General features: G+C 47.7%; 1 protein-coding gene across 5 annotated transcripts in view; it reads right to left on the minus strand.

Annotated features, from left to right (window-relative positions):
• The window catches only part of CTIF (cap binding complex dependent translation initiation factor), a 147,520-nt gene that overhangs the window by 62,524 nt on the left and 60,013 nt on the right, over positions 1-24,983 (minus strand). For all 5 annotated transcript variants that reach the window (XM_064642374.1, XM_064642372.1, XM_064642371.1 and 2 more), the window contains one exon: positions 5,641-5,717. In XM_064642374.1, the coding sequence (XP_064498444.1) occupies positions 5,641-5,717 (77 nt within the window). The remainder of the gene's footprint in view (positions 1-5,640; positions 5,718-24,983) is intronic.

Consider the following 24,983-nt stretch of genomic DNA (forward strand, 5'->3'; position numbering starts at 1 on the left):
GATGCCCACCCCATGTGCTCACCCCAGATAACCCGGTTTTCGGCGTGGGCGTGAGCGGGACGGTCAGCAGTGCTTACACAACCCTCCTGCTTCAGGAAGAGGAAACCGTCCCTGGCTGCCACCCGGGGCTCTCCGGGGAAGGAGGATATTTCTGCCTCCCCCAGCTCTGAATCTAATTAAGTCCAGAAAGCAACACACACAAAAAAACAGTAATACAGACTGTTTTTTCCTGATCGTTTAAGTGTAAAGCCAAGTTGACGGTAGGAAGTAAATAAATTCAGTCAATGCAAGAGGAAACCTGGGGACATTTCTGTAATCTTGTGGTCGAAAGCTATAAGTATTTGGCACACACTGAAGGGAGATGGGGGGAGCTCATAAGCCTCTTTGCTCCCAGCCCCTCTCCCCATACATCAGCCAGGAGAACCCACACAGACTTCTGCTCCAGCTCGCCACGCAAGGGCTTTATGAAGGATGGATTTCCCAGGTGAAGAAACACCCCTCTTAAAATCCCATCCAACAGGAGAAGGAGGAGATGACACAAAACTCAGTCACAGTTAAGGGTGACTTCATGTCACAGTCCTTTACCTGAGGTGGTCACAGTCCCCAGCATGACCTGCCTGGCTGGGACAGGCAGAGCAACCCCTCATTGGCTCTAATCACCCCAAAGCCTGCAGACACACCAGCTACACAGAAGAAGCACGAGGGACTCCCACTTCTTTTACTGAAAAGAGGAATTCAGATACCTTTTGTAGAGAGGGAATTGATTAACTCTTAGGCTTTTACTCCATCCTTTCACAGACCCTGTGCTTCCCTCTGCCATCCTCTCCTGTCCTTGTCCATAGACAAGAACCACCAAGAGCCCTGTGAGGTAGCAGCCAGTATGTATGCACACCTGAGGATCTCCTTTTCGTAAGGTATTCAGCCTGATTTGACTTTTGAGTCCCACAAGATGTGATTATGATGGCACAAACTCTTTAGGACTTCCCCAGCAACCTTTTCCTGGTCCTCAGAAAAACTGTCTCCCTTTCTCAGGTAACACAGAACCATTTCACTACCTTCAATCAGAAGACCAAGATGTAGGCACAAACTCACCTGTCTTAACCTGTTGCAACTCCATGTATTCCCTGTAAATCCTATCTAAATTGAGCAATGTTTTTTATCATTCCTATAAGGCTGGTGCAAGCCTCTGTTTGTGCATTTCCAGGCCAAAGGATTCACCCAGCGGGACCCTCCATCCCAAAACACATCATACCAGGATGTCATAGGAACTGAAGGAACCCTGTACAACACAAAGTTGACTTGCAGTGCTTCAACGGATACTTAAGAAATAGTGGCTTTGGGAACTTTTTGAACAACAAGGAGCCAAACTAAGCCCTAAGTGGCCCAAGGAGACCACATCTCAGTACAGCTTGTGTGCTCTGCTAGCAGGGAGGCATTGGGCTGGGAAAGGTCAGAGGAGAGGACCTGAGAAACAGGTCTGTTGTGCCCCGTATCCCAGGTTACTTTTTTTCTTGCAGGAGAGGTCCTACCACCACCCAGGAAAACTCCTTCCTTCCCTAGAGGTGGTTGCCTATGGGAGATCAAACCAAGTGGCTTTTGGTGCCTTTGGACATGTATGAAAAAACTTGCCCCTGCCGCTCTCCTTCCATGGTCCCAGCAAGTGGTGATGCCCTCCATCACCCTCATCAGGAGATGGCAGTCACACCTCGTGACTCTAAGCCAACAGAGGACACACCAGGTGTGGGATTTCTGCCAGGAGAGGTGGGGAGGGCAGCACCTCTCCCTCGTTTCCTGCCCTGATTATAAGCTCTTTGCAGCAAGGACCTCACCACCTCCTGTAAGCTTTTACAACGCCCTGTGCAACCAAACCCTCCATCAGATGGGGCTCTGATGTTGATTGCTGTCATGGAAAATGCATCCAGGTTTTTTAAATAACACCTCATTCCCTCTTCATCCCTGTCTTATGCAACAAATGAGGTATGCATCCAGGGAAAAATCACAGAATCCCAGATTGGTTTGGTTTGTCTTGGAAGGGACCTTTAAGACCATCCAGTTCCATCCCCTGCCATAAGCAGGGACACCTTCCACCAGACCAGGTTACTCAGGGGCTCCATCCAAGCTGGCCTGGAACACTTCCAGGGCTGCGGCATCCACAGCTTCTCTGGGAAAAAATGACTTGTGGAAGGTAAAAACAGCACATATGCAAGGAGTGAGCTCTGGCTGCATGTCCATAGGGTTGCTTCTCCCCAGGCGAGGGAAAGGTGCATGACAGAGACCTCAGGGTAAGTGAGCTGTGCTCCTCCACAACGCAGTGACAGCATTTCCCGAGGAAAGGTGACGTGAAGGAAGCAGGGACAGGGGTTATTTATAGCAGGGCCGGACATCAGCATGAGGAACAAAAGGTGTTTCACTGGTCCAAGACATGTCCCCTTCTGAATGTCACTGCCAGAGGAGTGAGAAGCCCACACACGCTCTGGGAGGGAATTGGTGTCATTTATAAGACCAGTTGGAAAAAACCAGATTTCTGGGTACTAATGTGCTTTATCAACTTTCTTTATAATAACTGTTTTATATAAAGATCCAGGCAACTCGAAAGTCAGCTACAACCAGGCAAGGCCAGCTGGACCTGTGTGCTGAGCAGAGGTCAAACTGGGGGTTGACACCTCGACCCAAAGCTGGATGGACACTTGTGTGACTCCTGCTCACAGGAGGACACCAACCATGGCATCCATCACTTGGGATTTGTCAACCTTGGATGAGACAAGTCCTGGGCAGGGAGAGCCCTTGCACCACAAAAAGGCATTGCTGGTGGGGTCTAGGGTGCTCACCACATTCAGGAGAAGGGGAAAAGCTGCCTGATGAAAACCAGCCCCAGGTGTGGCCAGGATTTTGAGTGACGCCACACTTGCTTTCAACCAATTTAGCAGGACAACCTCTTCTCTTCTTGCAAATCTATTGCATGTCAACCCCACTCCCGCCCTTGGCTGCTCCCATTTCTAAGAGTGGTGCCTTCTAAAGTACCTTCTCCTCCTTTCTAAGAAACCAGATTTTCTTCCCTTGGGGCCAGGCATCCCAAGCTGCTTCCTAAACCCCCTCCCAACCCAACCACCACCAAATGGCCCTGCTCAGCCTCTCCCAAGCCTCTCTGCTGCCTCTGATGCCCAACCCACAATCTTGCAATTTTGAGTGCCTCCATATCCAGATAAGATTTAAAACAGAAAGCCTGTATCTCCTGGCTTTCTTTCCTGCCATAACATCTCACCCTGAGGGATTTTTATGCCACCTGTATGGCTCCACCAGATCAGAAATTAAGCTTTTCTTCCTGCTCCTCACCCCCTACTGAGAACATGACACCTCAGACATTAAGATAATAGCATTGCAATGAAGTGTGAACAGCTTCGTAGTCTGTTTGTGCTCCAATACAGTCTGGTTTTTTTTCCTATTCCCTTTTTTATTGTCCCCCTATTCCTAGCCTTTCCCATTCCCTATTTCCATCCTGTTTTTCACATAAAATGACCATTCTGAGACCTAACTTACTTCTAGAAATCAATTTTAAGGAGCAAGTCCTCTCTGAGGCAACTCAAGTGACACTAGAAGGACTCCTAGTCCCAAATGCACCTCAGAGACAAGGGGACCCTGAAAACCCCAGCATCAAACAATGTGTCATGGGGAGAATGAGGCTGCATGGGGAGAATGAGGCTGCTGAGGTTCCAAGCTGAAGTCTAGGGGAAGGGATCATGCCTTATCCTTTCAAATAAATATTTAAAAGACTGCTTTTTCACTCCATCTTCCTCTACACAGGCTTCTTACCACTTTGGAATTAAAATAAATATGTTTTTCTGTCTAAGCATTGACTACTCCTGCAGGACTGCGTGTTCTTTCCATTTTATCTCATTTGTGACTGCTTAGGGCTGAAATGACCCCATGTCTCCTCCAGAATGATGCTGGATCAGTCGGGTTTTAGGGCCTTTTTCCTCTCATGCCGGGATATTATCCCAGTGCTACCCGGTCTGGGCTGTATCTCACCCCGTGATCTTCCAACCCCAGCCCAAGGCAGTTTCTTTTGCTATCCCTCATTGACATCTGTGTAAGAGGCAGGGAGGCCCTGAGGGGCTGAATGCTTTTGTCTGCTGATGGTTTATCTGAAGGGACCAGAAAGAAAAAGTGCACACCTGGAGTGATCCCTCCAAGTGGCTGTTTTTTTCGGATGGGAGGGAAGAACCAACACGCAGTTCCATGGTTCATTGCAGCTTTGGTCACGGGACTTCAGGCAGGAGACCACGTGGCTCTGAAGGTCTCCTCTCCCAAAGCATCATGCACTCTTTGGATGGCAGAGGAAGACCCACCTAGTGAGGTGAGATGGGAGCAGGATGCTCCAACCTCCACTGTGATTTTCAGGGAGCCCAGCCCAGTGCTTCAAGTAAACCAACTCTTGCAACACAGCAGACTTCAGCTTGATTTTAACCACGTTTTGGTGATCACAGGGCTGCAACCCAGAAGAAATGAGACCTTTCCCACTCCCCCCCTAAATCACAAGACTAAACTGTCTTTTAAATTGCATACAAGAGGAAAGGAGGGAGCCCCAACGAGAAGAGGAAAAACAGTTTGCTGCTCGTGAACCGCCCTGCCCCACAGAGGAATGTTTCTAGCATGCCTAAGAAAACTCTATTCAGCTGTTTTTTTTGTCACTTGGTAAAATTTGGGAAAACCAAACCACACATAGGGTTAACTGCACCATGGCTGCTCTGAGAAGCCATAGGGCGACCTGAGGACACACTCCAACTGCTATTAGGTATCTGTAGGACTTCACCGAAAATCCCCCCTTGTGACAGCTCAGGTACAGATTTCATTCTCAGAGAAAACGTTGGCCACTTTTCCTCCTGTTGAATCACCTTGCAAACAAACTCCTGGTTTCAGAAATGCTTTGTTACCCCGGATGTGTTGTCTCAGCCACAGCAGAAAAAGTCAGCAGAAATAAAGCTACATGTAGTAACTACCTCCCTCATTCCTTGCTTATTTTCACATTTAACCATAGTCACGATGCATATCAAGGACTCTAGATGCCCTTCAATAATTAAATATACATTTTACACAATTAAATATCCAATGGACCCTATTAAATTAACTCAATGGATTGAAATCGCCAATGCCAAAGGAATTCAGCTGCCTGTTTAGCACATCCCCTCCTTCCCACAGACAGACACATGAGGCTCACTGCAATCCCCTCTTAACCAAACCATACCCACTTTTCAGGTGACCCTGAAAGTCAACAAATTTTGCTTTTCAATAGAAAAAAGAAAAAGCAAAGCCCAAGGACTCAAGCTTTAACAGATAATAACTTGCCAGATGCCTCTTACAAGTGAGGAGATCTGGCTATGTTGGAATAATTACAAGGGGAAGAGAAGGTCCTCAAGATACTCCTGGAGCAATATAGGACATATTCCAGATTTAAAAGACAAACCAGAGGGGATGGATAGACTGTATTTTCAGGATGTCAGTGCTCAAATAAGGGTTTATATATTAATCCAGTGCTGACAGCTGCTCAACAGCAGCCCTGTCTCAAGACAGTCCATGAGACAGTGGAGGAAGGTGCGCGAGGAAGAAAAGATTAAAAAAAAACATGAAAGAGGTTTCACCTACCTCCGGTCGTTTCTCCTCCTTCTGAACAGCTTTTTGGTGTGTGCGATTTCAGCTTCATGAGGCAACGGATGGTAACCCTGCAAAACAGAGGGAAAAGCAGCAATCAGCTCCACGAGACAGGGGGCATCGGCACGGAAGGGGTCAGAGTGGGACAGAGCTGTGCACCCACATGTGAGCGTGGTAAAAGGAACGGTTCCCATCCAAACATCCTTACAAAATCCCAGCCCATACAAAAGCGGGTCTGGAAAACCCAGACTTGTTGTACCCTCTCAGGGCCCTCAAAGAGCAGGGAATGAAGTCACCTGCAGTTTCTGCGTGGGAGAAACCACACGGGGCAAATAACTGGATCATGTCTGTACAAATCCAAGTATACACCATTGACAGGGAATTCACCTACTTTACACACAACTCTGGTCCACCCAAGCCACCCACTTTCCCTGGGCTGTTTCCTTCGTATATTTATCCAAAACCCAGCTGTAAAAATGTGTGTCTCAGTATCCTTTTGAGGACACAGCTGGCAGGTCTGTGCTCTTGTGCTGTTAGGAAGGGAACAACCACAACATGAGCACCTTGCTGAGCCTGCCCACTATGAACAAGTCAACTCCATGGAAAGGACAGGTGGCATACATCTTACTGGAAAAAACTGAGATGACAAGGATGTGTTAAATGATGTGCCCAAGCCCAAGCTGAAGGAAGACAGATTTAGATTAGATAGTAGGAAGAAATTCTTTACTAGGAATTAGGAAGAAATTCTTTACTATAAGGGTGGTGAGGCCCTGGCACAGGTTGCCCAGAGAGGTTGTGGACTTCCTATCCCTGGAATTGTTCAAGGCAAGACTAGAGGGGCCTCTGAATAACCTGGTCTAGTGGAAGGTGTCCCTGCCCATGGCAGGGGGGTTGGAACAAGATGATCTTTAAGGCCCCTTCCAATACAAGCCGTTCTAGGATTCTGATTCTAAGCCAAGGCAGTAGAAGAGCTGTGTGTAACTCCAGCTGCTGTCTTTCCAGTGTCCTCTTTCCACTGAAGGTGCCGACTCTGACGTGGTATGTTCATCTGATAAGTGGGATGCTGTATTTGCCATCCTACTATGGGCATGACAAGGCTTTGTTAATGCTCGTGAAGAGCTCCGAGGTTCCTGGATGAAAGGCCCTGCATAAGTGCAAAGTGTTATTTATTTTCCAGGGACCACAGAACTGTCATAACCATAATGAATTTTATTTATGCAGTATTGTACTTCCCCAGCTGGCAATAAAAGCCCTGTAAAAGTCGCTCCTTTTATTTCCATCGCAATCTATCTCGGCCTGGAGCTCCAGCCGCTGCTGGTGAATCACCACACATGAGGGGCCATGAGGGAGCAGCCTGGGCAAGGGCAAGGGCTGGGTGGGGATGTGTCTCATTGAACAGCGGCTTTGTGACATTGGCATGACAACATAACACACCGACTTCAAAAAGAAGTCCCTCTCTCTTTGCACGAAGAGCCTTTAAAAATTACAGTTCATTTTTGTAGTGGTTACTGAGATAATAATATTTTGAGTTTCTCTGGTGGACTACGTAATTGGAGGAGAGAGGTTGCTGGGGATGACAATGAATTTAGGCATGCAGGCCTGAGAGGCACCACTGAGCCAAAGACCATCAGGGTTAACTGTGACCATCCATCCTGACCATACCATCTGCAAAAAGCCAGGAGAAACTGCCATTGCAACAACCCTACAGCTCCCATGGCAGCTGGAGCCTTCCCCTTTGGACCCCTTTGCTCCTCAAGACTTCAAGCCAATACAGAACTCACCAAGCCAAAATACAAAGCTTTTAGAAAATGTCCAAAGGAGGGCTACGACCATGGTGAAGGGTCTAGTGGTGAAGCACATGGTGGGATGGTTGGAACTGCCCTGTGCAGGGCCAGGAGTTGGACCTGATGATCCTTGTGGGTCCCTTCCAAGTCAGGATATTCTAGGATTCTATAATAGCTTAGAATCGCAGAACTCTAGAATGGTTTGGGTTGGAAGGAACATTAAAGATCACGCAGTCCCAACCCCCCTCCCACGGGCAAGGAGAACTTCCACAAGACCAGGTTGCTCATATTGAACCTTTATTACTGAGGGCTGTGGTTTGAGTCTTCCTCACCACTTATTTTCCCAATCATTCATTTTCGCTGAATGCACAGGAGGGGCTTAATATCGCCAAGACCTCTGTTCCTGTGAAAAATTACTTGGAATTGGCCAATGGATACCAAACTCAACGAGAAAAGGAAGGGAAGGAGGAGACACACACAGCCCAAACACATCAGCCACATAGTTTAGGAAATGAGGCTAAAAATAGTGCAATAATCAGCGAGGCTGTTTCTAATGCTGCATTACCACAGGAGGCTAAAGCTTGGGGCGTTTTTAAGAATTTAAGCTTCACTGCAGACACACGTGCAAATACAATTACCTTGGAAAAATGAAACTATCTCCGCATAACACAAGGACCAATTTCCGAAGCCCTCATTAAAGTCTCTGCTCTTTCCAACTAGAAACCGTATGTACAGTGGTGCATTCCCACATGTCCTCCTTGCAGAGAATCCCTGTGCTTCCTCAGACCTCGACCTACCAGCAGCTGACGCCACTGGGATGAAAGACGAATTAATTGCACGGGAATAAGCTCCTAATCCAAGGAGCACTCCTGGACACTGCCAGTGCCTGAACATGGGAGAACTTCGTGTCCCCGTTAGGAAAACCAAATGTCTCCCTTCTCCTGCCGAGCAGTTCCCTTCCTCAGTCCTAGTCATGAGACAATGTTTTGGAAAAAAACAGTCACCGATCCCTACTCTTGTCTATTTTGGTGCCTAAACAGAGCTAAATTTGGAAGGCAGAAAAGTTGACTTTTTTTGTGCAGAGAGCTGATGTAAAAGGAAATATCAGCAACTTGTAAGGAGGGCAGGGTGGCCAGAGAAGACCAAAGGTGATGGGTGGGTGGGGACAGGCCTGAATCTCAAGGGAACAGTGAGAGCTTTGGCTCTTGTCTCGAGGCTGTTCCCCACCATGGGTTGTGCAGGACAGCAGTGGAAGTGCTTTCAGTAGAGCCAGCTCACTGAGGACAATGTGGATCTGAAATGCACCTTTCAGCAGAAATACTCCTTTTAAAGCCAAAATCTCCGAACATTTCCGAAACAAAATGTCTCACAAGGGAGAAAACCACCCTCTGCTCTGCAATGAGTCTGTGAGAAGACTCACACAAGAGGGATGGTTTTTGCTCCTGCCTGGGCAACAAGCACCATCAAACTCAGGTGCTCATGGTTTTCAGAGGCAGGTTTGCAACTCCTCAGTGGGCAGCAAAATTGCACTTGGTCTCCTTCCCACATGGGTTTTGTTTTGGTATTTATTTGCAGGTGGCTGGAGAAGGTAACAAACCAATATTTCAGAATGCTTGTTCTGGAAGTGAGGGGTGTGGGAAAAGCAAAGCACAAGCAGCCCATGGTCACAGGAAGGATTGCTAACAGGGGTAATTTTCAACTTTGGAGCTAAACACTCTGTGGTTTACATGGTGGGAAGCTTGGAGCAGAACCTGAGATGCCCATGAGACTTCTAATGCACGTACGTTCCAATTTAAATCATAAACATACATGCTCCAGCAAGAAAGGCCAAAAGCTCTGGAAAAGAAGGGTTGTTCAGGAATGGTCTGCTCCCTGGGCCTGTTCTCAAGAGATAGCTATGTTGTGACGTGCATACACATTGTCAGATTTTCTGGGGAAAGTAACTCTTGGATAAGGTGATACTTGGCAAGCTTAGGTGACTGTCACATGGCCAGCTAGCACACACCAAGGGAACTCTGTCACCTACTGGACTTGCTGCAAACAGAGGTCAGAGGGAGCGGGTCTGAAGCCCATGTGCACCATTTTTGTGCTTTACCTTCCTTATGAAGGCGTCTGTCCAACCTCCATCCCCGTCCACCTGCCTGTGGTAATCCAGAAAGCTGGCAGCTGCCTCTCTGCTGCCTCAGACCCACTTACATCAAATTTTAACGAAAGAACAAATATAAAGCTTTCAAAATCTCGTTGGCAATCTGCAGCAACCCAAGAACCTTCACCTCTTCCTGCATGGATACCTGCCCCTCTCCAGCACCCACATCTCAGCCCAGTAACCTGCAGGATACTGGCTTGGGAGTGATAGGAGGAAGAGGGGCAGGAACAAAGGAGGGAAATGGCTGGCTTTAGTGCTACCCTGCTAAAAGAAGGAGCTTTGCTATCATTTTTCTCATGCCTCCTTTGCAGCAGCATCATCTGGAGAAGTTGGAGGAAGGCACCAGCTTTGCCTCTTTTACTGGTGATGGTAAATTGGTAGAATCTTAGAATGATTTGGGTTGGAAGAGACCTTAAAGACCATTTAGTTCCACCATCCCTGCCAGGGATGGGGCAGCCACAGCTCCTCTGGACAGCATGTGTCAGGGCCTCACCGCCCTCACAGACAGCAATTTCTTCCCAATATCCCATCTAACCCTGCCCTCTGACAGTGGGAAGCCATTCCCTTGTTCTGTCCCTTCAAGCCCTTGTCCCAAGTCCATCTCCAGCTCTCCTGGAGCCCCTTTAGGCACTGGAAGGGGCTCTCAGGTCTCCCTGGATCCTTCTCTTCTCCAGGCTGAACCCCCCCAGCTCTCCCAGCCTGGCTCCAGAGCAGCGGGGCTCCAGCCCTCAGAGCATCTCCATGGCCTCCTCTGGACTCTCTCCAGCAGCTCCATGTCCTTCTGCTGCTGGACAGCAGGTGGGGTCTGCAGGTGGGGTCTCACCTATGGGGCAGAGGAGTAGAATCCCCCCTCCCCTGCTGCCCACGCTGTGGGATCAGCCCAGGGCATGGGGGTCTCAGTGGCAGCACACATGGCCGGGACACATCCAGCCTCTCATCCATGAACACTCCCAAGCCACAGGGAGATAAGCAGGAATGAGGTGGTGGGGGGGTGTTCTGTCCCTGGTTTTTCTGTGACCACCCTGAGGCAGCAAATGACAGCAACTCCTCTGGCATCTGACAACAACTGCCTTACAAAAGGGAGGGTCCTATCTGGGACCAATCTGCACCCTCCCTCCTTCTCCACTTCTGAAGTGCAACAGTTGCCTGAGGTGCCTGAACTTATGGGTGTTTCACAAAGACTGGAGAGGCCACTAGATGTTCAGGTTCATTGCTTCATCCCCATGGTCTTCATGTCTAACACATCCTGACTTTCAGATGTGAAACACCCGAGAAAACAACCGTCTTCACTCACACCAACTTATTCAGTCCCTTCCATAAACACTCCTAGCCTGTGATGGTCAAGCAGGTGAAGATGCTTGAACTGGAAACAGCAACACTGAAACCCTGAGTGTGAACGAAAAGCTGAGAAAAACAACTGGACTGATGGGAAAAAATTCTGCTGATGAGAGAAGGAAGAGAAATGATCCGACCACTCCACAGGATCAGTCCACAGGAGGTTTATCTGAAGAGCCTTTTGTGCCCTCAAGAAACATCCGCCCTCGCTTATCTTAAACAAATGGTTGCAGAAGGCCTGAACTGAACAAACAGGTTATTAGGCCTGAGGTAGGAGCTGAGAGTTTCGCTGGGTTTTATGGCACACAAAGTTCAGGGTGGGATTTATTTTCCAGGGGAGTGGGAAGGGTGAGGTGGGGCCGGGATCACAGCAGCCCCGAAGACACCCCATCTGCCTGTGCAAAGGCAACAACAGAAATACCAAGGTTGGAGGGAGTATAAAAAGATAAATATATTGTAATTCCAGACATGATCAGCAGAAACCAACCCAGTGAAATGCAACACCCCATGATAAGGCTTTCATCTGTCTATAGGATGGATTATCCACAGCAGGAAAGTCTGAGACAGCACAGAGCTGCAGATACATTTAACTTTCATTAAATATGTGTGCCAGTCCCACAATCCTGGTGCCTATGGGGTTGAATGTGCCAATATTCAGTACAACCATCCCAGGTATGCCCTTGCACATGAATAACACCTCCATACCAGCAGCATCCCCATCACCTCTATCCATCCAAGGCCAGCATTTCTAGGAGGTGATTCTAGTGGAAGATATCCCTGCCCATGGCAGGGGCATTGGAAAGTGATGAGCTTTAAGGTCCCTTCCAAACCAAACCTTTCTGTAATTCTGTGATTCAATGATATATCAACATCTGTAAGTCCTGCGGGCAATTCCAGCAGAGCTATCTCCTCAGAGGCCACCTGCCTCTTCCCCTTCCAGGAATTCCCACGGCTCTGGTCTGTCACATGAGGGGACTCTCCTCTCTCACACAAGGGGAATTTTTTACCTCTTGAAAGGAGAGAGCTGAGGCACAAACCAAAGCCTTGACCTGGTCTGGAGGCCATGGAAGGACACCAAACACTGTCAGGAAGCCACATGGAAATTATTTCCTCTCTGCTAAAATGTAAGTGATAAATCTGTTCCTTCAAATTGCAAGCTATTCATTTTTTCCTGGAAGGTGCTTACAATAAGAGTTGCTTTTGAATAAGGAAGCAGTTGGTGCTCAACATCCATGGAATAGAAAAAACAATTTTACAAAATACTTCTCACACAGGATAAAGGGCAGGTAAATCCTTACAACACTTGATGGTTGTGGCTCTCCCATCCTTCCTCACCCACAACACAGCACACATGGGTCCCATAACCTTTGAAGACACCTTCTTCTCAGTCATTGGAGCCAGGGCTAAATTAAACTATAGGGATGACAAAGAGGAATTAGCTTCCAGCCACCCAAGAGTTGGAAAATGAGCAAAACTCTCACAGCTTTGCCACCACTGATCCAACAAGTCCTGTGGTAGAGAAGGGACCTCGACAGTAGGATGTGCTTGCCTGGTGAATCACGCAACATTCCTCAAAGAGGAGTTCAAGGAGCATTTGGACAACGCTTTCAGGGACAGGGTGGGATTGCTGGGGTGTCCTGTGCAGGGCCAGGAGTTGGACTCAATGATCATTTTGGGTCCCTGCCAACTCAGGACATTCTATGATTCTAAGTCATTCCATGGGAGATATCCTGGTTTGGAGGATTTCCTGATTAACTGCATCTTTGGGGGGTACACTATAAATCACAGGCTGCCAGCAAAGGCTGAGCACGTACCTGCAGCACACCTGCCTCAATGATGAGCACACTGAAGGAGACTCTCTCCCCCCCAAAAAAAACCAGTGAGAGCACAGAGAGGAGACAGCTGTGGCTGTGATCAGGACTGTCACAGCTAAATATCACTCTTCAGTTATCATTAAAAATACAAGCACTATTTCCTAGAGGGCTCTCCCCTCTCACAGAACCCCAAGGACACGACCTCCTGGATTTCCACTTGCTGAGTGTTAATGCTGGCATACACAGTCCCTCTCACAGAATGAAGGGTGTTTTCATGACTTACAGACTCTACACAAGCAGTCCCAGACCCAAAAAAGTATAATTTAGATCCTTGTTTTCCCATCACCTCTCCTTGGTGTTTGTTACTGGCTCCTGGCAGAGAGCAGACACACAGCTAGAGGGAAGACAGCACTGAAAATGGCACTAAACACTTGGTAGCAGCTAAGCTGTCCCACCTCATCCCTCTGCATCCAGCTCTGGGATGACACAAAAGACTCAGAGAAAGGCAGAACAACCCAGCATGAAACTCCCTGTGTGGGGTGAAGGATGCAAATGCAATTAAAGCATTAGAATAATTAGGCAAAGCATCCCAAGTGAAACATAACCTGAACCTTCCTCAATGCCTTCTGCTGATTACTCACAGCGAGTTTTCCGGGGTCTATTTTTAACTCTCGGCCCCTAAGCTCCTGAATTATACATAACTCAGAGATAATAAAACTTTAAAAACCAGGACAAAGTCTCCTAGGAGGAACGACCTCTGCAAGCACACACGTACACACATCAGCACAACCGGGATGGGCAGAAAGAAAAGCCCAGCCAGTGCCACCAAGGCCCAGCTAAGCCACGGAGATGGGGACAGGCTGGAGACACTGCTGCATTGAGACAGGGTGCTCCAGACACTCCAACGCAGACACATGGTGCCATAGGAAGAGTATAAATAACAGACAAAAGAAATCCCCTTTTGTTACCAGAATCCGCAAATCCCAAATCAGTTACGAGCTGACTTAGGAAATGGAGTTTTTCCCATGTTATAGCAAAATGGGAACAATACTTTGCAAGTGGAAGTAACTCTAATTGTTTTAACTGATGTTATTTTAGTGTTGTTTAGGTTTATTGTTTATTTGTATGTATTTCCTCTACCCTGGTCAGGCCTAAAAACAAACTGTACTGTCAGCAGTAAAGCATCCCATCCATAAATAAATACATTTATCCAGTAAGTATAGATATAATCACACCATTGCTCGGAGTCCTTAAATGCAGAATATTTAAAGAATCACTAAAATAAATCGCGTTGATGACCTGGGCTTGCTTTTCCCTGGAAAAGGGAGCCTTTTTCAGCTACTATTGGGAATGAATACTGCCTCCATCACTTGAGACCAAGACAGGCTGTTTGGTTTGCAGTCTGTCCAGGTAGCCCAAGCTCATCCTGAAAAAGGGCTGCTCTACTCTGAAAAGCATTTCCTACATTTTCCTTGGCTTGCACTAGTTTGGGGTGAGGGAGGAACTGCTGTAGTGGGGAATTAAAAGTGTTATGAGGTTGCTATGGGAATATTTGTAACTAGAGCTATTTCGGTCCCTCTGGGACCTCGCATTTCTCTAAAATACGCTTTCCCTCTATATTTTTCATGCTCCCCAGCCTGGTTTTTCCTGGTACCTGGTACCTGAAGCAGGCAGGTGAGATGGCAGGAGGTTCCTTCAATCCCCATCCACCCTCAGCACCTCCCCACTGTTCCATTGTGGTGGATGGTGTCACGAGGAAGAGACCTGCAGGCAGAACAGGGGCCTCCTCCAATAATTTTTAAGGTGATCTTACAAACAGACCCCACAGGACGTCAGGGAGTTTGGGACCAGAGCCCAGGTCACCTCTAAGCTGCTGAATCTCTGTGCAAACCCCAGTGTTGGCACAAGCCTCCTCTGCCCAGCTGTGCTCCAACCTCAGCGTCGCTCCTGGCAGGTGGTAAGGGCTGTATCCGAATATATTTTCATTTCATCCTTATTTGTTAACAAAATACTGTGTTTTCCATGTCCATCTGTGCAATGCCCCAGAACCAGGCCTTCAAAAATCTGCTCTTGGGTGGACTGGGGTTTCAGCCTGAAGGAACTTCAGATCATGCAAGCTCCCAGGATTTGGGACAGTACAACGGCAATGAAAACCCTTTATTTACAGAGTGACAACTTCACAGCTTTACACACAAGAGGTGGCTTGCCTTTTCTTTCAACATCTGGTAGATCCAGAGGCACCAGGAGAACTTTCTCACTGCTCAGCCCTTGGCACTTCCCGTTGGATGCCTTCCAAGTGCGTGAACTTTTTTCAACACCCTAAGATTGCCGGCAATAGTTAATAACTAAACAAGCATTTTTTGCCATTATCCATAACACTGTGATCCATACACTGCGCTACCAAAGCAAACGGGAATTTTGGCATCAACTTGAATAGGGTCATGGTGGTGGCAGCCCGTCTTGGTCCACCAGTGGACCATTCTCATAGACCTCCGTGGCTGAAGCATGGTCCTTTCCTTCTCCAAGTCCCTTGTATTGTGCTGGAAACATTTTCCCAGAACAGATATTCCTGTTCACAGTTGGCTGAAGACAGAGCCAATGCACTTTCCCCAGGATTACACCACAAAGAGATGCCTCTTCCCCTCTCTGAAGTCGCTGCTTAGTCTAGTTCAGCCCAGAGAGAGCAAGCAAGGATCCCATGTCTCAGCCACCCCAGCTTGGAAAATACCCCAATGTGCAAATCCTATAAAAGCCTTCTTCTTCCCTTTGAAAAGTTCCATTCCTTCATGGGACTGTGGGCTGTGCAACACAAGGGTTTGACTTTCTCCTTGCCAGTCTGTACCCGGGTAGAAGAAACTGCTTCTTGAGCGCCCACCTGATCCCTCCCAGGATTTTCCTTTTATGCTTCCAGGATTTAAGATCCCTCCTGCTGCAATGGGTTTTAATGCAGGGAAAAGCACAGAAAACATGATGCACTGGCCACAGACTATCAATCATATCACATCATATATTAATTACGCTGGTGATTTTTCACTGATGTTTTGGAGACCTCTGAGAGCCACAGGCTACTCTGAAACGGTAAAACAAGGACGAGTAAGAAAAGCACGTTTGTAGTTGCTTTACAGCAGTGTCCAAACGTGGCACCTGGGAATGGATCTGGCATCACCACCAAAAAAAAAAAAAAAAAAAGTCCTGAAAAACTCTTTTTCCTACCCAAAGTTGCTACGGGACAGGCAGCAAGATGGCCATGACTGTTCTACTGTATCTTGCAAAGGTTGAACCTCAACCATGACAACTCCAAAGACAGTGGTATCATTCAAACATCAGCTTTCCTGCCAGAGAAAGCATAAGTTACAGCTACTTTTGTACTGACTGCCAGGTGTTGGGTGAAGCCTCTTCCATTAATTTCACGTTGGTCACGAGGACACACCTTCAGGTGTTTCATCAGAACCAAGCAGCAACAAAAAAGATTAGACTGAGATTGGATATTAGGAGAAAATTCTTCACAGAAAAGGTAATCAAGCCCTGGCACAGGCTCCCAGGGTAGTAGTGGAGTCACCATCCCTGGAGAGATTTAAAAGACCTTTAGATGTGGCACTTGGAGACACGGTTAAGTGGTGGGCTTGGCAAACATGGGTTAACAGTAAGATCTGATGATCTTAGAAGTCTTTTCCAACCTAAACAATTCTACAGTTCCATAAGAATCAGCATCAAAACTCAACAGACCAACACAGCTCCTGGATATATTTTCATGTGTTAAGTGACCAACACTAAAGACCTTGCTTACTGGGATGTCTTGTTGTCCCTCCTCATCACAGCTTTTTCAACTGCTTTCTAATCTCCTTGATGCCCTCCTAGCTGGCAGGATTGGGCTTGTATGACAGGCTTAGCTCCAGAAGCTGGAGAGGGTCTGAGATAGTGGCCACCAAGACCAGTATGGGTAATGAGCAGAACGGGGCACAACAGGAAAACTGGAGATGCCCTGTGTGATGAGCAACTCGGAAGTGGACATCAAACTGCTTGTTAGCAGAGAGATGGTAATTTTGGCAACCAGCACATCTCCTATGTCCATTCAGCCGGCTTCCTTCTCTGCCCAGGACTCCAGCCCATCACCATCAGCACCAAACCCATAAGCATCCCACAGGTGCTATGCCTTCACAGTGGCTCTGAAGTCACACAGGAACCCTACGGCAGGCCCAGGATGCAAAAGATACACTCCACAGTCACCTGGATAGCTCTCCTGTGGCCTTAAATTAGGTAGACAAGTATTTCACTGGAAGTGGTTTTAGACAACCTTGCTGGCATTCTCATATAGATGAAGGAGGGTAGATTAAGATTAGACTAGATTAGAAAGAAATTTTTCCCTGTGAGGGTGGTGAGGCCCTGGCACAGGTTGCCCAGAGAAGCTGTGGCTGCCCCATCCCTGGAAGTGTCCAAGGCCAGGTTGGATGGGGCTTGGGAGCAACCTGGCATAGTGGAAGGTGTCCCTTGCTATGGTAGGGTGGTGAAATGAAACGAACTTTAAGGTCCCTTCCAACCCAAACCATTCTTCAATCCTATGATATTGCTCTTTGCCCACTTCATATACACCCATGCTAAAGGCACATGGGGCCCTTCCTCCTCCGTGCATCTTTGCTGGGATCAGAGACAATCCAGCAGGCTGGGATCTCAAGCCTGCCTTTCCCAAAAACAAGTCATCAGATGTCTGTGACTCTGTGCTTGGCAGACTCAGCCTTTCTCTCCTTATCACTGCCAGAAATTATTCACTTAACATCCATGGCCTTCCGCCAGCAGGAGCGCAGCACGAGGAGCAGAACCGTCTCCTCCGCTCCTCCTGCAAACCAAAGCAACAAAAGCAAGGCTCTTCCTCAAGCAAAAAAAAAAAAAAAAAGAAGAAAAAAAAAATTCCCACCAGCTAAGAAAAGCTGGAGGTTAATATAAATTCCATGGGTTTGAGGGGGAAATGGAGCTGCATTCAAAGACTCGATGGCTAACCACGCTTCCTTCGTCTGGCAACTGCCCGCTCCCCCGGCAGAGTTATTGAGGAAGTTAGACGAGTGCTGTATTTGTTCCAGCTGCAGATTTCCCTTAACCCCTGGTACTGGTGTTTTCAAAAAACACAGATCTTCTTTTCTGATGGTGGCTTTTCATTTTCGTGCGTGCCACGTCTGCAGTTATTAGCTCTAAGCGCTGTCATTTGTAGATTAAATATAAAGAAAAAAAGCCCGCTGCCATTCTAAGAAGTCCAGGCTGGATGAGCAAAATGGGGGATTAAAAGAAGGCTTTCAGGAATTAGCTTGGAACAGGAAAGAAGAAGATAAAGCCATTATAAAAGCTTGGGCTAATACAGGAGTCCTTTTTGTTGTGTTAATGCAGTCACACAAATTCCTATGAAGATTTATTAGTCAGGTCATAAAATCTGTTCTCCTTCCTTTTCTGATGATAAAATCAAGATTATTTTCCTCCACTAACATGTTCCTTTCTCTCAATTAAGAGGAAAAAAAAAAAAGTATTTTTCCAAGAGTCTGTTTGTGGTGTACGGAAGGCTACAGGTGAGGCTGATGTCTTCAGAGCAGAGCAATACAGTAGCTGAAATTCAGGTGCCTGTTTAGAGACTACACTGTTTGGATGCACAGCCCCAGGTCTGTGGTACCCAATGCTGAATAACTTGACCAAGCTGGAATACACAGCACTGTCCCCTTCCACCACCCCAGACCTGCTATGACACCGTGCTGTCCCACAGAACTCCAGTCCAGTAAAGCATCTACTTTATGGGAATCTGCTCCTAAGTCTACTATTTGCCTTGGCCCACAGCCAGCCAAGCACTTAGGCACATGCTTAAAGTTAAGCACAAGAGTAAACAGATTGAAGTCAGGGGGACTTAAAATTAAGCACATATTTCAAGGATTTGCTGGATAAGGGCCTTAACCCTGGTGAGCAGCGTTTAACTGGGATGATTCCCAGCTGATTAGCTCCCCCTTTTCCCCGACCTCCCCTCCATCGGGCCAGGCAACAAACGGTTTCTGTTTTGCCACCATGCTGAAGGCCTGACTTTAAAGAAGCCTTGTCAAGCCTCCAGGCAGAGCATGTCTTTCTTTAATTATACCTGCCTGTGAAATACCTTCCAGAAATCCCCACCCAAACAAAGCCTCAGGAAAGGAAATAACGGAAATTCTTGATGGTTTCCACGGGGGAAGCGATCCGAACCAGTGAGACAAGGCGCACGTAAGACAAGGCTGATGACTGCTCCTACTGTACACAACTCCCAGCCCGGAGACACTCCTTACAGCTCCAGCAGAAACTCACAGCTCCCCCAGCCCTCACCTCCCAGGGCAGGAGCCCCTTGAACCTGTCCCCTGGATGTGTCTCTCTGCAAGTGTTAAGATCTGAAAAGCCATTTCGTGGACACTTCTGGTGGAAGAAGAAGGAAACCTGCAGGACTGGAGTTTTTTTTTTGTTTGTTGGTTGGTTGGTTTTTGTTTTGTTTGGTTGGTTGGTTTGGGTTTGTTTTTTTTTTTTCCCCTTCTATGTCCTTTCATATGGGCTTTTAAACCTTATTTCAATTGCATCTACCCATGCTAGTTCCGTGGTGGCTGTGGGTATGTGGGCAGGTCTGGCAGAGTGAAGGCCCTCTTGGCACAGAGGCAACCCCTCCAAACAGGCATCAACAGGCGAGTCTTGGAAGACATGGACAAAACAGACAAGCAGAAGGTTAGAAACCTGGACATAAAGATGGAGATATTCTGTTGATTTCTTCAGATACAGGACTCCTCTCATCAAGGAGCAGCAACTTGCCTAGACTTGAAAGTGAGCTAATGAAACATCACAAAGTCCCACTCCCATTCCTTACCTGTCCCCATCCAATTCACTTCTAACCATCCTCTGCTCCATTTACCCTCTGCTCCTGAACACTCAGTCCTTTCCACCAGGGCATTAATGACTGACTCACCTGTGATAAACATAGCAAATAACCAAGCACCTTTGGCAAAGCACCTGTGAAAGATGCCTGGATCACTCCATCCAAACTGCAAACCACTCTAGGTGACCACTAAATGATCAATTTTCACTGCAACACGTGCAGAAAGACTTCTGCATTGCCACAACACCTTCCTTTTGACCCAGTCTCATCTCAGGGAAGCTACCTTAGACCTCCCAGAAGAGCACAGTCACCAGCTGCTGCTCTGCAGCCTTGCCCTTCCCGCATCAACAACTCTCAGAAGTTGAGGACTGGCAGAATAAATTCAAGTCCTGCCTTGTATGCAAACTGCACCATGAAAAGACACGGCAAGCAGAAGCCAAACAAAGCAGTTTTCTTCTCCTTCAGACAGGAATGTCAGGATGGTCAAGTAGTCACAGAGCTCCACCTCTCACGCAGCAGGTTCCCAGCCTCAGGTGCACTTGCAACCCTTGGAGCTACTTGCACTCCGTTTTCGTGGCCTCACTGGCCACTGGCAGCTGGGCACTAGTTCTTTGGAACAGCAGGAAAGGAGCTGTATATTGGAAATCTGTCATACTTCACCTGCCCTCCACCAGGTCAACATAGCCCATGTAATAATCATTTATTACTCTCCTTGGAAGCACCACCAAAACCCTGAAGCAAGACATTGTGTGCAGGGATCAGAGAGTGCAAGGAGAAAAGTAGCATAATACCAAGGCTGAAAGAAGAACCTGCAGCTCACTAGCTTTTACCTTCAAACACGGGCACTTGTAAAGGAAAAAAAGAGTTTCAGTAAAAAATCTGTTTGCCTAAGTATTTATAAATTGAACTACAAGTAGCCTTCCTTTCAACTAAAAGACCTTGTAGTGTGTGTAGTCCCAAAACTGTGGCACTGCAAGAGGGGTGGGGATGAGACCCTGAATTCTTCCCTGGCCATGACAGAATCACAGGATATGCTGAGCTGGAAGGGACCCACAGCGATCATCGAGTCCAAACCTCAGCCCTGCACAGGCCCATCCCCAAGGGTCACACCCTGTGCCCCAGAGGATCATCCAAACGCTCCTTGAGCTCTGGCAGCCTTAGTGCTGTGCCCACTGCCCTGGGGAGCCTGTTCAGTGCCCAGCCACCCTCTGGGGGAAGAACCTGTTTCTAATATCCAGCCTAAACTTCCCCTGACATAACCACACCGTTCCCTTAGGATTTCAGGCAGGACATGGGACAGTTCTCCCTCATCTCCATTTCCAGGGCTTCTGCTCTGTCTGACAGTTTGTCATAACTATGCCCAGTCTTGCTTCAACTTTTGGAGCACTTGCAGGAGAAGAGGAGTTTCCACCCACCCACACTGACGATGCAGACGCGGGGAAAGAGGAGCTGCCGCCGCGCTCTTTGGATCATGTCGGGTCGCACGTACGTTTGAAGTTGGCCACCCAGTTCTCAGCAGCCAGGAGCAATCTCGTAACGGCTACTTCCTCCACTGCTCTCAGGGCTGATCTTCAGGAAAGCTCTGTAGTGCGAGGAAATCCTGACCATCACCACCAGAGCGTTATCAACACAGCAAGGAGATAATAACGACAGGAACCGCCTTGCGGCAAAATCACCACCATGATTCATGCGACTGCCTGGTGCCAAAGTCCAGCGAGCTGGGACACGGCGACAGGAGGTCACACATGCTATTAGCGGGTTATTGCGCCAGGAAAAGAAGAAGGTGGGTTCCTGCAACTTGATGAGCATCATATGCTCTCCCTCTGGGAAATGCATCAGGTCTCCAGCACGTGATATACGGATTATTGCACTGAACTCGGCTTCTCTTAGAAGGGCACAGGCCCCACCTTCTCCTCTGGGAGGGCAGGTGGCATCTAGTCTGGTTGATGCTGCCTGGAAAGAGTATCACCACTGGGACTGCTCTGGATTCACCAGAAATACCACAGAATCCACAGCAGCCCTCTGACTCACGCACAGCCTCCTCCCCAGAGAGATGCAGGTGGCCTTAATGACAGACAGGACTGGCGGGCACATCGCTGTGGCCCCACAGCACTCCTCAAAGACCTTCTGCTCCAGGGATTGCTGGCTGAGACCTTCCTGGTCTGTGATATGCATCTGAGGAGTAGCAGTTGTGTCATTAAAGGTGCTGGCTTGAAAAACTGGGTGCCCCCAGGTGGTGGTGAATCCCTGGAATGAGCACTGCATGTCAGGCAGCTGTGCCTCCTTCTCCTCCCTTGCTGGAGACCTTACACCTGCAGCACACAGGCTTTCTACTGGCACTGTGGGAGCAGCAGAAACTCCCCACGTTGGACAAGTAGAGAAATGGAGGAGCTCAAGGGCTGGTGACACACAAATGTTCACCTCCCTTGGTGGGGATCTGGCCACTCGTTGAGCAGACGGCGGGGAAGATGCTGACGTGGCATCATGAAGGAGCACCTAGACAGGGCAAGGGGACGGATTTCCCTCCACCATGAGAAACACCCATCGGTACCTTCTCCAAGTGTAACAGTACACCAGAAATAGAGCCCCTCAGAGACTTTATTTTGTTCTCTCTTTCTTCTTTTTTTTTTTTTTTTTTTTTAGTTTTTGCAGGATTCCTAAGTTCACGGACTCTCTCTTTAATGTCACATGTGTGGCTCAGGTCCCTCAGGCCCCAGCAGAAGCAGCCTGGGATATTTGCACAGACCCCTCACAATGGAAGGAAGAGGGTGTAGGAGGGAGGATCAGGCTGCTGACCCCTTTATTGTTCTTGGGCCAGAAGAAAGCTTCCTCCTGGCTTAAGAACCACGGTGCTGAAAAAGTTTTCCAGCCAAAACGAGTCAGATGGAGTCACTGGGTGGTGGTTTTTATTATTTTTTTTTTCTTTCTCCTTCCCCTGCCTCCCCCTTCGGTCAAGCGACAGGGAGTCACAGGGTTGTGCTCCATTCACAAAATACCTGCTGCACATCACGTAGTCCTTCCCCCCGACGGTGGGGAAAGGCGCTGTAACCCAAGCAAACGAAAATAAACCTTTTTTTTTTTTCCTTTCTCTGCAGATTTGAAAAAAAAAAAAAAAAAAAAGAAGGGAAGAAAGGACCCTGTTCCCAGACTGACGCCTCCAGCGCACGCCCGCCGGGGAAGGGGTAGGCGGAGGGGGGAAACAAGACGACGATATGAAAGAAAACAAAAACCAGCAAATTCTGCTCCGAAAGGATTAAATGGAGGTTTTCCAAAAAAACACCCCGCCATTATATAATGAGGCTTAGCTCAGAGTCACCGGGGTCACACGATGCAGCAGACTGGAAAAACCAAAGCGCAGTGTAGCCTTTGAATTGTTAAGCCAACCATAAAAAAAAAATAAAACAGAAAACCGATATTGTGATTGCACGACAAGGTGGACGCTCACATATTAATGGTCAGGGTATTTTTTTTAATGCTTTTGCTCTTTCTGGCTGAAATACCATTTCAGTGTGAATCCAACTCCTTGCTTCTCTGCTTGTAGGGGTGGTGACCTGTTTTGTGGGGACACTGCTGGTGCTGGGCAGTGATGCCACAGGGAACACGGGGACTGCACCAGCTCCTGAAACCTTAGGACACAGAGGGCTGGCTTTGCACTCACAGCAAAACCAACCACGAGTGGAAACTCTACTGCAACAACCCAGGTATCAAAACCCATCACTGTGTTTCCAGATCAAAATTTCCACACAAGGAGATGATTTTTCAGCACGTTGGTTGCACCTACAAGTCCAGCCATGATCCACAGTCACCTGCCCAGTCCCCAGGCTATCCACAGCCTTTAGGTTGAGTTGTTTGTACAACCACAGGTTATCTTGAAGCTCCTTCATCCTTCATGTCTCCCAGTGCTGTCTAAATCAAAGACAGAATCATACAATCACAGAATCGTTTAGGTTGAAAAGCCCTCTAGGATCATCGAGCCCAACTATTACCCAGCACTGCCAAGCCCATCACTAACCCATGTCTCAAAGTGCCACATCCACATGGCTTTTAAATCTCTCCAGGGATGAGGACTCCACCATTCCCACATTTGACAACCCTTTCCATGAAGAAATTGTTCCCTAATATCCAGTCTAAACTTCCCTTGGTGGAACTTGAGGCCATTTCCTCTTGCTCTGTTGTCTGTTAGCTGGCAGAACAGACCAACTCATCACGGCTACACCCTCCTCTCAGGCAGGTGTAAGGTCCCAGCTCCAGGGCTGAACAACCTCCATGGACAACAAGGATGGGAATAAACCTTCAACAAGAAGAAAACTTTAAAAAAGCCCACCCTAGCCATCTGCTTTTGGAAATCCAAGCTTTCACTGACCACAGGCCCTGTGGCTGGAGCAGACCAGCCACAGCCATCATTCCATAGTGTGCCAATGGAGTCCAGCAGCAGCGGTGTGATGGTACCTGGACACCATCCTGAACTCGTGTTTTCTTTTAAATTACAACAAAGGCAAATCTGTGCTTCACATTTCAGTGTTAAAAACTGGCTTTGGTCTGGATTATTGTTGTGGAACAGTAATGAAAAATTTCTGCTGCTCCTTCAGAGCATGTCCATGCAACTACCGACCCCAAATCTTCTCATTCTTACCCAGAAAACATGCAGCAACCTAAACGTAAGGAATATATATTTTTCTATTGTATTTGTGCATAGCCCTTAGAGGAAGCCTGGCCAATGAAGGTGTACACAGGCCACCAACTTGAAGGAATAATGTTGCTCACAGATGCGTGGTGGAGCAAATGTCAGCAGTTCCCTCCCTAGAACTAACAAGCAAAAGCAATCCATATCTTCTGTGATACCTGCTTATTTTGCCCAGCCAAGGGGTCCTATTTTTCCCAGCCAAAGGGAAACAAACAGCTCCTACAAGCACACATATTTTCTTTCCGTTTGGATGCCCCAGAAGAATATACAATGAGAAACAAAATAATGAAGCGGGTCACAAAAGCAGGAAGAAATGAAGCTTTATCATCCTCCAGTGGTTTCTCTGCTCATACATTACAGGAATTATAAAAGAAAAAGAATTAAAAAGAAAGCAAGCCAACAATGAGGAGTTTCTCCACAGCAGTACAAGCAGGTGAAGGGCAAAGAGGAATAACCCTTGGAGACATGGGCACTGGAGCAGCACCGTTTGATCAAAGGTGTGCAGACCACACTCCACTCACTATTCCTATTTTAGCCCCAACGAAATCCTTCAAACCCACCATCCAGCAAAGGCATTTTGGGGAGATGCCATAGAGTTTTCTTTCACTGACCATGCCAGCACACATTGGAGCCATGTCTGGAGCCAGCAGAGAAGTTCATGGAGTATCCCTGGAAGTGTTCAAGGCCAGGCTGGATGGGGCTCTGAGCAATTTAG

Source organism: Pseudopipra pipra, chromosome Z (assembly GCF_036250125.1).
Source record: "Pseudopipra pipra isolate bDixPip1 chromosome Z, bDixPip1.hap1, whole genome shotgun sequence".
NCBI classification, from domain to species: Eukaryota; Metazoa; Chordata; class Aves; order Passeriformes; family Pipridae; genus Pseudopipra; species Pseudopipra pipra.